Raw genomic sequence first — 13,523 nt, 5'->3', positions numbered from 1 at the left:
TAAATTACCTTTGATCACGATGAGATTCAAAATTATTAAATTTATTTTGAGATGAGAACATAATATATAATATTTATCTAGAATGAATCTAACGGCTCTGAATTTCATCATCACAACAATTTAGGCTTTTATTGCGTCCTCCCACCTGACGTAGAGATACGTCCTCCCACCGCCAAAAAACTCGGTTTTTGCTCGGTATTGCTAGGTATTTTTTGATAATAACGAGAAATATCATCATGTGAAGACCAATACCGAGTTATACCGAGCAATACAAAAAAATACCGAGTTTTTCCTAGGAAAAACTAGGTATTTTTTTGTATTGCTCGGTATAACTCGGTGTTGGTCTTAACATGATGATATTCCTCGTTATTGTTTGGTATTGCTCGGTATTTCTCGTTTTTTAGCGCGAATTTAGCTCTGGGAGGACGTATCTCTACGTCAGGTGGGACGACGCAATAAAAATTCCTATTTGAGACGGCTTTCTTGTTGCTTTGCAAAATCGCTTTTTAGTATAAAAATCGCTTAAAATTAAAGTAGGAAAAAAAAAAACAATTCTCTAAAGCTATTCCAAACGAGACATTAGTCGAATTTTTTGATCCAAATTTTTTTCTTCTCGTATCTTTTGAGCGCCCTCTCGTACTCGATATCTTGGAGTTTTATTGCATCATTAGCTAGGGTTTATATCATCAAAATCAATAATTTGACAAATGAGAGTATTATTTAACTTTCAAAAATGGAGAATCTAATTATTTAATTAAGAAATAAACTGCATCATAGAGTTACTTAGACCAATTGAATCATAACAAGTCCAAATGCTTAATAAGTTGCTGTTCATATAGTGCAATATTTTAAATTATCTTTCATTATCATGAAATTTTAAATTAGTAATAATTCAAAATAAATTGCAGAATTAAATAAAAAAATTGCACACTTTCAATTATTATTACATAATTAAAATTGCAACGTAGTAATGAGGTGGTGTCATGTCAGCTACTTAGCTTAAAATTTTGTTGAAAAGAAATATTTTTAAAGCACAAATCTTTGTATTAATATGTTTAACAATGACTTTTAAGCATAATAATTTGGTTAAGAGCCCTAATCAATCGGATTCATGTTTGCTCACCCGCGGTGGAGTCATTGGTTACGCTCACCTCCAACGTTTAATGCCGCGGTTCACTGCCCCGCCGACGCTGCAACGACGGCCAGCTGTCAAGATGGTAAGCTTACCGTGAAACACGGCGGATGAGGATGATTCGAACCCGCGATTCGCACCTATAGTCACGAAATGACTGGCTGGTTAGGGCTTCTTTTCTTAAACCTCCCCCGCTCCGTTTTTCATTAACGCCGTCATGCGACACCCGAGGTCTGGCCCGGGGCTCCTATATAATCGATTTAACGGTATCCGTTGTCTCCGCGACGAACGGAGAACCGAGCAGTAGCGGACACAGCGGCGGAGGAGGAGGACAAAGAGATAAAGCCGGGGAGAAAAAGATTCGAGGGCTAAGGAATCGGAGAAATCTAGTTCCGATCCGAATCCCCTGCAGGAAATCGAGCTTTTCTGAGATCCAGGGGCGTCGACTGGGGTGAGAAATTGCTGGCATTGTTCCATTTCTCTCCGATCTGTTTGTTGTTTTTTTTTACGAAGATCGTAAAGTATATTTGCAGCGGAATATTGTTTTACTTGGTCTGATTGGACGATCATTGTGTCTGTGGTATGTGTGATTGAGAGGGGAGGGCTGTTCAAGCTTCTCGTCTCAGTCTAATTGTTTTGTACGGATTTTAATATCGAGCGTTTCAGAATGCAGATCGAGTGATTACTTGCTTGGTTTATGATATATTTCTGCATTTGAGTTCTAGAATTGCATACTTTTGTTGTTTGGGTTAATGAAGCTCGAGTGCCTTGTGTAATGTGTAATGTTTCTCCAGCGACTATACTCTTTTGTTTAATATAATGAATAGCATGGAGGTGCTCGTTTCCCGGTTTTACTGCATATGCTTTGATTTGAGTATTTTGCTTGTTTGTTCAAGAGATTGATCATATTCCTGGAAAAATCTGGAAGCCAGATTTTTGGTGCTCTCTTTAATCATGAAGAGCTTGTATTTGTATTGATTTGGGCTACCTTATTTATTTTTTTGGTTGGCGAAAGCCTTTATGATTCTTCTTGTGAGCGTTTTAACTATTATCGTTTGTTATTCCCAAGTTTAAGCTAATCAATAATCTCTAGGCATTGGCTTAACTTTTAGTTGGGTATTGGTAGGATTTTCTGCAGCTTTGAATTTGTTTGACTTGGTACATGCATGTTATTGTATGTCCTGCTGCATATATCCTAGCTTACTGTCATCCATCCCTATGGCTCCTTGCAAACTGAGATATCTACAATTGACGGCTTAATCAGTTTGTAACTTTTAATTACCTTTTGCTATGTGTTTTTTTAATGCGCTCCTTTGAGTTTGTATGATATGCTACATACATGTTATTATGTGTCCCTATGCATATTGTTAGGCTTACTTCTGTCCACCCATATGGTTTCCTTGTAAACCCAGATATGTACAACATTCGGCTCTTAGTTTTTATGATATTTTGCTGTAGTTTTTTATGCATCCTTTGCATATAATCGAACATGTGCCCATCTATATGATGTAAAGGTGTTTGTCTATTGCATGTCTCGGATTTAATTGTTTTGTACACGAAAAAGTGAATAATAATATTTGTTGAATAAGCAGTTTTAATCCTTAAGTGAAATGGTAATGGAAATATCGAAGGATCAAATATGATTCAAAGTATTAGGATTGTATTCAGAAAGTCCTAGATTGACATTCCTAGGGATCTTGAAGTTTTCAAATCTATTTGCTATTTTATGGAGTTTATCTATTTACCATCTTCATAAATTTTTGAATGTTATAATTCCAATCTTCAATTTCAGACAATCTAACATCTTCTCCATGGCTTATGTAGCTTGATTGGGAAGTAAAATTAGGCCATGCCTACATATGAAGAGTCAGAGCACAATGTTATTCACTTTTCCCATGACAATGTCAAGTGCACGGACTATCAATCATCCAAATCATCTGAAACTTCCATGTCTCATGAAGCTATAGAGGGAAGTCCTGATCGAAAAGCTTATGTTAGGATTGTAAATTCAGAATATGGAGAAAAGGAAGGCAGTGTAGCTTCTCCTATTGGAGCCTCTGTGTCTCCACATGAAAATTTTCTGCAGGAAAATGAAGTAGCAAATATGGAAAATCTTAGTCTGGAAGAGGGGTCTCTGAAAGAGAAGTTGAACAGTGTAGCCGAAAGATCAATTCAGAATATAAGTTTGGACCCTTCTTCCCAGTTGACTGCTAAAGCTGATTATCACAGTGTACGTTCCAATCACACTGTTTCTCAGCCCTTTTCCATTGCTACTGAGAAGCGTGCTTGTTCAAGTGAGCAGAAAAAGCTTGCAAATTTGAATCATGACGAGTCACCAAATCATGTAAAGAAGGCTCAGGTTTGAATGTCATTTGCCTTTATACTCATCTTAATTTTTCTTGTTTTAAGATACTTAATTCTTGTTTGTTAGTTGTACAAATCTTGTCCTAGTAAGGAATATGAGTCCTAAATGATGCTTTATCTATTAAAAAAAATGTGCCATTTATGCTCCATGTATCTAGACAACATGCGCGGTAATCAGTTTCATTTATGAATAAACCACAGTCTTTCTTTGCTTATATTTTTTTTTTCCAATTCATCTTTTCCTGCCTGTTGATGTGATTCTGTATTTGGATTTTAATCGAAAATTAGCTTCCATTGTTTTTGCTCTGAGAAAATGAACTCTCTTGTTGTCTTACAAACCATTGATGCTAGACATTGATTCATTATATCTGAGTACCTAGAGTTATTCATAGATCATGATATTTTGCTGGAGTGCCGTGTTCATTTGTTTAGGCTTGTATGATACATTTTTCCATAACTTTGTTTAGGTTAAAGATAAATGCATTACTGATCCAGTAGTGATTATTTGGTTATCTATTGTAGGCTAAATCATATATTGATTCAAGGAAACCCCTTCAGCCTGAGAACACAAAGCATATTGATGAAGAGGATGCTTGCTCTCTTGCTTCATCGTATCCTTTGGTGATTGTATTGGTATGGTTTTGTAGTCTCAATTCTTTTCTGTTAACATTGTTAGTATGTCCTTAGCGATGCATAGGACTTCGGCTTCTTTGAGAGCATTTAAAAGTAGAATCACAGTTGCATCTACGCCTACTTTCAGATGCAGTGAGCGTGCTGAAAAGCGCAAAGAGGTATTTTAATCATTTTTCTCATGCATATGATACTTTTTGTTAGCTTTAAGCTGACTCAACCCTTATCTATTCCTGTCATGCCAGTTCTACTCAAAATTAGAGCAAAAGCATCAGGCACTTGAAGCAGAGAGGAACGAATTTGAAGCCAGAAAAAAGGTTTATTTTCTATCAGAGATATTGATTACTAATGACTGTTAAAGTTAATTTATCTTTCTTTATTTTATCTCTTTTTTAACTGTACTGAAGCTAACATTTTTTATTCCGATTCAGATTTTCTATCTGACATTTGGCAAATTTGCTTATTGCAGTTGATATGATCATTTAATGGGTAATGTTAAAGTTCACGTACTGCCCAATTTATTTTATTTATCTAATAATCCACGGGATTAAGTATGGTACTGGGAGCCAGTAATTCTTTAGGTTCGGCATATGTGTTTGGAAGTTACATAATGTGCTATTTGAACATTAGAGTACTTTTCCATGTATTAGGCGGTTCATCACACGTGTTGCGGCTCCAAGTGTTGGGCCGTCCCTCTTGCTGCTACAACAAAATATGCTGGGGAACGCAGTGTTGGGTAGCCTTCATGCTGGAGTCCTACAGTTGGCGATGTGCTAACCATACAACTTCTTGTTGTTTGTTTCCACATTTTCTGGTTTTTTTTTGAGTCAGCAGCAGGAGCTAGTCCTACGTTGAGCAGGAAAACCAGAAGTCACATGTTTAATGCTTGGCTTTTGTTGACATGAGGGTGAATGATAAAGGATAGTCCCTCAGGTTTCTCCCAATTGCTGGGACCCACCCACATGCTGTTTTATTTGGAACTATGGTTATAACCCAAGGCATTAGGGGTGTTGTGCTGATTGATAACCAAGCTGCAATTACATTTGAGTTTTGTGCAAGCAATAGTTTTTGGTGCATTGACTATATATTTTGGTTGCACACTTTGCATTAGTTTGGGATTTTGAGTGATTTGGTAACATCAAGTGGTATTTGTTGGTTCCAAACTCAAAGCTAGATGCCCTGAACTCAACATGTTACATTTTGGTCGCTGAAAGCTTGAGCTTTTTAATTTTTGATGAGCCAACTATTTGAATCTATCATTCGATCAAATATTCACCTTGTTTGAGTATCTATGGTTTTCTTAGTGAAGCAAATTATCTGATATTGAGGCATCTCAGCTGTTTAATAAGCCATCATATAAATTTACATCCGCAATAGCTGTCTGCTTAATAGGTTACAGGCCTATAGTTTTATTTGGTATAGTCTCTCTTAATTTATATGATTATAACTTCTTACATATATTGCATATCATTTTTTCTGAGAATTCTGTCAATTATTAACCTGAATATGAAGAACTTTCGGAATATTTGATGGATTTAATCATTTATATAAATCTCAAAATTTCATATATTTTGATCTGTACTTCATATGTAATATATTGCATGATCTCAATTTATGGATCTGTGGTTTTTATATTAGTTTTTATATTCCTACATGGCATTCTATCTGCATATTTGAAAAAGCTCTTAGTGGTATGCCTACACCTTAAAAACATGATATTTTATTATTTTTTTACTTCTGCGTCCAATTGCCAGGCATTGTTTTTCCACTCAAAAAATAAGCTATGCTTATTATATGATGTTCAGTTCACACTGTTTTAGTTTCATAATATCTCAAATTTGGGTGGTTATTGTCCACAGACATATCTTTTGCATTTTCCAGGTTGAATTCCTTGTTGCCTCTAGCTCTAATGTATAGTATTTTTTATTAACAATCATACACTGTTTAGCATCTGAGATGGACATGAAAAGGCAGTCATTTTTAAGGCTGCTGGTACAATTGTTTCTTCTGAATTCCTAGTGTACATGAGATGGCGGTCATCTGTTTGGCATTCAGGATATGTGCTTTATATGTGCTTGTGCATTTGTGGGTATGTAGAGGCATCTATGCAATAACTTAATGACATTTTAGTTCTCTACTGCCACTATACAGTGACATCGTCATGCGCTGTGTTGGAACATATTATCCCAGGTTTTCTATAATTGAAAACTAGTCAAGTCAAGGAATTCTGAAAATAATATCTGATGCTTGTAATTTATTTCCGTCTTGCATGTTTGTCACTCTTTAGAAAATATGTATTGTGAATTCCCTGCAATTTATTTGACGCTATTTCAAAACCCCCTTTTTTCTTATTTTGCATGTCTTTTACGATGAATGCCTATAGTTGAGAGCATTTACACTTCTGAACGCGGATACTTTCCAGAAGTTTTAGATAATAAAAAATCTTATAAAATTTGTATGACTTTATTACAGTTTTAGTATCCCATTTTAGTTCTGATCTAGCTTAGTTTGTACTTTCATTTTATCATAACGTATTTTTTCCTTCGAAGTTTGGGAGGAATGGTCTTATGTATCCTTTGTTTTTAATCAAGAGTCTTATTGCTGTAATTATTCTGGTAGTAACAGCTGACAATATGTTTATTAGCTAGTGTGTTAGATGAATTATAGCCTACTTTATTTTTCAATTTTTGTCTCTTTATGACAGCTCACCTCATGAATAGCGCATTAGTTCTTATGCTTCAAATGGCTAATGTGATAACTCTGAGAAGCTGGGAACTTATTATGTATTGCGTTTTGTTGCCCCTTGAAGGCGGGATTTAGTGTTTTGCGTCAATAGTTGATCATAATTTGTGCCAACTTCTTGTGTATGCATTCTATAGTTGATTGCCTTGAGAGTGATCCAACTACAGAAGATGCGCTATGTTTTTTTTTTTCAATTGATTTTTATGGCTTTCAATCTCCAGGAGGAACAAGAGGCAGCTTTGAAACAGCTTAGGAGGAATATGAATTTCAAAGCTACACCTATGCCAAACTTCTACCATGAGGGTCCCCCACCTAAGGCTGAACTTAAGAAGGTAGCTGTTTCTCCTATTTATAATTATTTTCCTACCAAACTTGTGCAGGTTCTGTGCTTGTCAGTGGACCCTTCGTGCCCAACTCTTTGTAGTAATACTTTTCACTTTGTCTCTACTCGTATGTCATGTATTTGAGGGCATACATGTTATATCAATTATTATATTCCTGTTACTATCATCAATTTTTTATGTGAACTGTTGCAGTATGTGCATATTATTCTCGTGATGCTTGCTTCATTTTTTTTCTATGGAATTAATTTGGTAGGGCATAAATTGAGAATTATGAAGCAATCTAAACTTTATTGGCTTCAGTGATCCTTATTTGAGTGTAAGGCTAAAACAATCATCTTTCCAATATTGGATGTTGTGAATTTTTTTGGTTTCATTCTTTGGAAAATGAAAATGTATGTTTTAGCTACAAAATCAGTGTTTCAATAGAAAAGATGATTTTAGTCGCAATTGGGATTTCAAGAGGAGTGAGCACACTGTTTTTTTTATTCTTGATGCTCAGTTTGGGATTATATTCACGGTTATGGTGCTCAGAGAGGGAGAGGATCAAAAGGAAGTTACCTGCATGGATTTGGCCAGCAAGTCTAGGAAATTGAGAGGAGAGAGATGTTTGTGAGTAGTGATAGTTAATTGGAGAGAGGGGTAATAGTTATTAGAAGTTTTTCCTAGTCCATCTCTTGGTGATCATGGTTAAAATAACCCCCTTTGTATAATTGTGGGTATAATTGTGGGTAAGGATGTTCGTACAATTTATTTGACGCTATTTCAAAACCTAGAGATGTTGGTTTGTTTTGGATGTGATTCTGATTATTTTCTTGGGTGTTCACCATTGAGATGGATGAATCAAAGTCATGATTTGACTTATTCTTTCATGGATTCTTGTCATTTAATTGTACACATGCACTATGTGCTTTGTAATGTTTCAATCATTTACGACATTTTTTTCTTGTAATTTTCTTATGTTGACTTGGAGCATTTAAATTCCATTTTTTTTTTCATTTAACATTTCTCTTTTGAAATTCACCATTCAAAAGCAACTTTCCATCATCCCGAAGTTTATTTTTTAAGAAAATCAAATCTTATTTAGGCAACAGATTGATCTGTTGTATCTGTAGAGAATGTTGAAGTTTGACCTTCTATTTATAATCTCAAATAGGCTTATTTGGAAGGAATTATTTTTGGAGAGATTTCGACTTAATATCATAGAGTAGTGGTTATTATGAATGTTATACTTAAAAAAATGATCGAAAGAGATAATTGCCCTGGATAAAGTGGTGAAATTTGAAAGGTGCTAAATTGTAATTTTTCGGGATAGGTTACTAAGAAATGAAAATTGAAATTCTTTAGTGAAGTCGAACCTAATGTGTGATAATATGGCTAGTTTCGTTAAGAAAATTAGCATGTAAGTTTTAGGAGAATTTAGAAACATATCATACATTAGTAAAGAAATTTGGTGTTAGAGTCAGGAGAAATTAAAAATTATCAAAGAAAACAATGTGCTTTTAAAGATTGTTTAAAAAAATTATATTATTCATGCTTATAATTATTATGATATTGCTAAAATTCTTGCAGAGCTATTAGTGAGCAAAGCGAAAACTATATAATTTGATTTATGATTTATTTAATAGGGTTTAGTACTGTGGAAGGATATATATATAGAAGTGAAGTTAATAGGGTCCTTGTTAAAAACGAAAACATCAAGGAAAGATGGAATTATTAGTTTGAGAAATTAATAAATAAGAATCTTAAGGCAGAATTTATTGTAGAAGAACATAGTGAAAAAATAATGAGATGTATAATTTATGGGTAATAAATATTTGTAGCAACGGCAGCTCTGAAGAAAATGCAAAAAGATAAAGTCTTTATTCCATGTGAGATATCTATTGAGATTCAGAGAGTTGTAGGAGATACTATTATATATTAGATTATTAGTGTTTTGGTTACAAATTTTATTAATAAGATTTTGAAGGTAAAGAATATGCTAATCATTGGAGAAGAAGTATTTTGTACCAATATTTCAAAACAGAGGAAATTTCCAAGAATGTTTTAATTTTAGATGAATCAAAATTATAAAGTATTTTGTAATGTTAGGAAGATTTATTATTGAAGCAATTTTTGTGTTTGAATAATTATTGGAAAAGTATGAGTGAAAATTTTAGTGGTGAAACATCTATCAAATTATATGAAAAGTTGGAGGAATTTTGCAAATTTTTAGAAGAGAAGGCTTAGAAATAGCAAAAAAAAAAAAAAAACAAGATTTAGTTATAATGTGCACATTTTGTTGTGCTATTAACAATTGTTAATCTATATTATTTGAGGATAAAGTGATATCTTGGTGTGATCTAAGAACTATTATATAAAAGAACGATGATGTAATTTAGATATAAGTTCTAGAGTTAAGAATGGGCGGTGATTATAACAGTAATGTCAAGCCTTTATCCTACTACGTGGGGTTTGACTACCTGAATCCTTTTGTCTCCATTGTGTCCTATTATCTCCTATTGGAGCTACTCCAACCTTTTCACATATATGCTCATTTTCCTTTTTGTCTCTAACAGTGAAGCCATCCATCCACCTGAGCATCCTCATCTCTGCAACACTTCACTTTATTTTATGCTTCTCTTTTAACGGCCAACATTCTGCGCCATAAAGCACTGCATGTCTCACTGCCATCTTATAGAATTTTAGTAAAACATCAATTAGATTGGATATTTTGAATCGATCCAAGTGTTGGGCATTTAAGAATTAGTTTTTATTTATGGTAATGTGAACCTGAGGTGTAGATGTTCTTAACTGCTATCCCACTTATTCACAGGTTCCACCAACTCGCGCAAAATCGCCGAAGCTTGGTCGAAGGAAGAGCTGTGGTGATTCCTTAAATTCTTCCCCTGCCGATGGCAACAACAAAGTTACTGTCCGTGTTAATCGTCACAGCTTGGATAGTAGTAAAGATGGCAGTAAATCAGGAAGCTTCAAGAAGAGAACTCCATGGAAAGTTGAAGAAGAAAAGCAACAAGGGAATGTAGTAACTATCCAGGAAACTACTGAGGCAATTGTGCACTCTTGAACTGTGAGTTCTCACTAGCGATAATTTCTCCTTTTACAGATCTGAACTAAATACCAATGTGTGCTTGATTGCATGATGGCTGTAAATCTTGTAGTTAATCGTAAGGTGCACGTAACTGAGCACCAATGACTTGCCAGTTTGTTTCCCTCTCTAAGAACTGTTATTGTCGTTGTCGTTGTTGTTGTTGTTACTGTTATATTCTTGATATTACCGTTGGATTTGTAACCTTTTTACCAAACTGATCTTTGAAACCAAAGGACCGTTAAATCTTTTGGTGAAATTGTGAGTCAAATTTCATTCATCTTAGAGTTGAGTACCTCGTTCAAGAATTTATTTTTATCAAACCTGTAATGAAGCAGTAGAAAAGGGACAAAGCCCCCTGTGATACACCAGATAAGGGTAAGATAGATTGAATGTATTTTTATGCATAGTAGTATATCTCATGTTTTACTAAAGCAAAAAAGTTTCTTTGATTGTTGGGAGTCGAATAGCACTTGTGGAGTATTTTGTATTGGCAGTTGCAGGTGAAATTATTCTGTGCGGATACGAACGCTGTCCGAAGGTGAATCAGAACGTGGCACATCACATGTTTGTTGTGTACTGTGGTTATGTACCGCAGTATACCGGGTGATATGGTACACTCTACTTCGTCTCTGAATGGTCCGGTGTCCGCACAGAATAATTTCGGGTTTCCACTTTCTGCTTGTCTGTGTTAGAACAAGCCATTGCCAAAAATCATCTGATCTTTGGATGAAAAAAATTGAAAATTTTAAAAAATGATAAAAAAAAAAACAATATAAAAACTGCTTCTGAAGAAAATTTATCAATCTTTGCTGCATAATATTGGAGCATTGCTCTATAATCCTAATTCACTAATCAAATAAAATTCAAGGAATAATGAGCTGGTATATTGTGGCATTTTGGATATTATATGCAATTGATAGGTATCCCGTGATTGAGATTTTAATAGATGTATGAGTTGAAACTTAAAGCATCAACAATAATTGTATTGTTGATGCATGCATCACCTACCAGAATTACTTGATTTATAAGATAAGCAGAAAACTCGTGTTATGCGTGGATTAAAAAATAAAAAGAGAACTTCCCAAATTTAGTTTGACTGATGCGTAGTCCCGTAATGATTTAGTGTATTTTAATTTAATTTATTTATTTATTATGTTGCTGTCAGCCTAGCACATCGTAACTTCAAGAAAAAAATAAGAGATTATTTCTTGTAGAGTATTCACCCATGTTTAGCTTGGTTAATGGGAGAGTATGATTGGAAATCTCCAATCCGTGTTTGATTCCCCCTGAGCGGCAACGCCTCTTAAGTGGGGTTTAATCAAGTGATGGTTAGAAGGTTTTTGAGGTGGGTGTCTCTTCTAGGTCAATCGATGATTGTTCACGCTGTCAAGCGCTTTTTTGAGGTGGCAAAGGGTGGATACCCCGTTCCAAAAAAAATTTCTTGCAAAGTCTGGATGTAACTAGTAGTCGGATTAATGTGTACACGCCACGTGATTTCTATATAAGAAGCGTATTATACATACTATGTGTACAAGTTGTATAGGATATGTATAGGTTATGTGACTTGTACATATTAGAACCCGGATATCAGCTACTTTCGAACTCCGCACGTAATAAATTCTCCTAACTTTGATTGTCATCAATATGGCAAAACCCTAATAAAAGTTTTTTTTTTTTTTAACTCTAAACTAAAAGTAGATAGCGTCGATTCAACTTGGAGAAAAAAATTGGTTCGGAGTATCTGCAAATCACGCGCGAAAGCCGAAATAAAGGATTTTGTAAGTAGGGATGGTGATGAAGTTCTCGCTGCCTCGACCTTGGCAAATGAGGCCAGAGGAAATTTATGCATGGGTTAAAAAATGGTGATCAGGTCTTTCAATGTGTCCACATCAATAAGGGTAATTGTTCGTATGGGAGAAACGAGACAGCATCATTCACAAAGTTACAATTAATTATTCTGTGCTGATATTGAATGTCATCTAGAGGTAAGTCAGAGTACTTCACATCACCTCTTTATTTTATACCATTTGATGTGGCGAGTTCTGATTCGCCTCCGGACACAAAGCTACATTGTGTCCGCATAGAATAATATCTCTTTGGGGTTAATTATTTTGTGCGAACACCGGACGGAGAACCGTCCGAATTTGCTCCGCTTTTACTGTTCTTTTGTTGTGCTTTTGCAAAAGGGCAGTGTTAATATTTACTGTCATGTTATACTGTTGACCCTAAACCCTAAACCCTAAACCCTAAATTTGTTGCGTTTTTACTGTCCTTTTGCAAAAGAGCAGTAACAACGCATTCATAATTGAATATTTGCTACCCTTTTTGAAAAAGCGCAGCAAATTCGTACGATTCTCTCCATCCAGTGTTCACACAATAATTTCTTGTATTTGGGATGGTTTTCTTATTATTATTTTAAATAGTTTTTAATACATAAATTTACTTTTAAACAAACAAAACTTAAATATTTGGTAAACCTTTTCACATTTAAATTTTTCACATTTAAATTTCTTTGTTGTCCATACAACCTTTGTTTTTTTCAGTATTTTTAGTTGATATCATGTTATATATGGAGGAGTGGCTCTGCATAATATTTAAATTTGATGATTATTGGAGTAAAGTTAAGAATATAGATAGAAATGTGGTGGAAGCAGAAGACAATAAAGCTGGATAGAACTTCGTAATTTTTGTGTTAATAGAGGAGATAAAAGAAATTTATCATTGGTTAAGAGGCCATGATTATGAAGTTTACTATCATAGTTGTTGCGGGCTAGAATATACGCGGCGATAGAGTTAGAAAATTTTCGTCTGAGCGTTGTACGAATATCTAGCACACACAAACAGAAGATAAAAGAGCACTAGGATTTTTATGTGGAAAATCCTAAAAAGGGAAAAAATCACGGGGCCACGCCCAGTTGAAAAGTTCCACTAGTGTAGTTTGAGATACAAGAGGCTGATTCGTCCAACAAGTTAGGACGATCAGATTACAATGAGTTTCTTTTGAATTGAAATTCAGTTACAAAGTCGAGCAGAGTTCCGGCGTCACTCTGGCGTCCGGCAGGATTCTGGCGTCGTTCTGATGACGGGAAGAACTCCGGCGGTGGTCGAGGAGGAGCTGTTCTCTCCTCTCCTTCTCTTCTCTTCTTTTCTTCTTCTTACTTGGGTCCCCTCTTATGAGAAATGAGGGGTCTATTTATAGTTTTTCTGGAATGGCATGGCTCGT

General features: G+C 34.9%; 1 protein-coding gene across 1 annotated transcript; it reads left to right on the top strand.

Annotated features, from left to right (window-relative positions):
- Positions 1–1,327: 1,327 nt before the first annotated feature.
- Positions 1,328–10,577, top strand: LOC110100625 (protein WVD2-like 3). The gene is made up of 7 exons (XM_020828213.2): positions 1,328–1,583; positions 2,957–3,491; positions 4,019–4,107; positions 4,194–4,287; positions 4,372–4,443; positions 7,090–7,200; positions 10,025–10,577. The coding sequence occupies exons 2-7, from the start codon at positions 2,982–2,984 to the stop codon at positions 10,274–10,276; spliced, it is 1,128 nt and encodes a 375-aa protein (XP_020683872.1). The 5' UTR covers positions 1,328–1,583; positions 2,957–2,981; the 3' UTR covers positions 10,277–10,577.
- Positions 10,578–13,523: the final 2,946 nt, after the last annotated feature.

The sequence above is a fragment of the Dendrobium catenatum genome, unplaced genomic scaffold (assembly GCF_001605985.2).
Source record: "Dendrobium catenatum unplaced genomic scaffold, ASM160598v2 fragScaff_scaffold_1056, whole genome shotgun sequence".
Lineage (NCBI taxonomy): Eukaryota > Viridiplantae > Streptophyta > Magnoliopsida > Asparagales > Orchidaceae > Dendrobium > Dendrobium catenatum.
The sequence above is the reverse complement of the archived record's forward strand: the minus strand, read 5'-3'. Positions and strand labels throughout refer to the sequence as shown.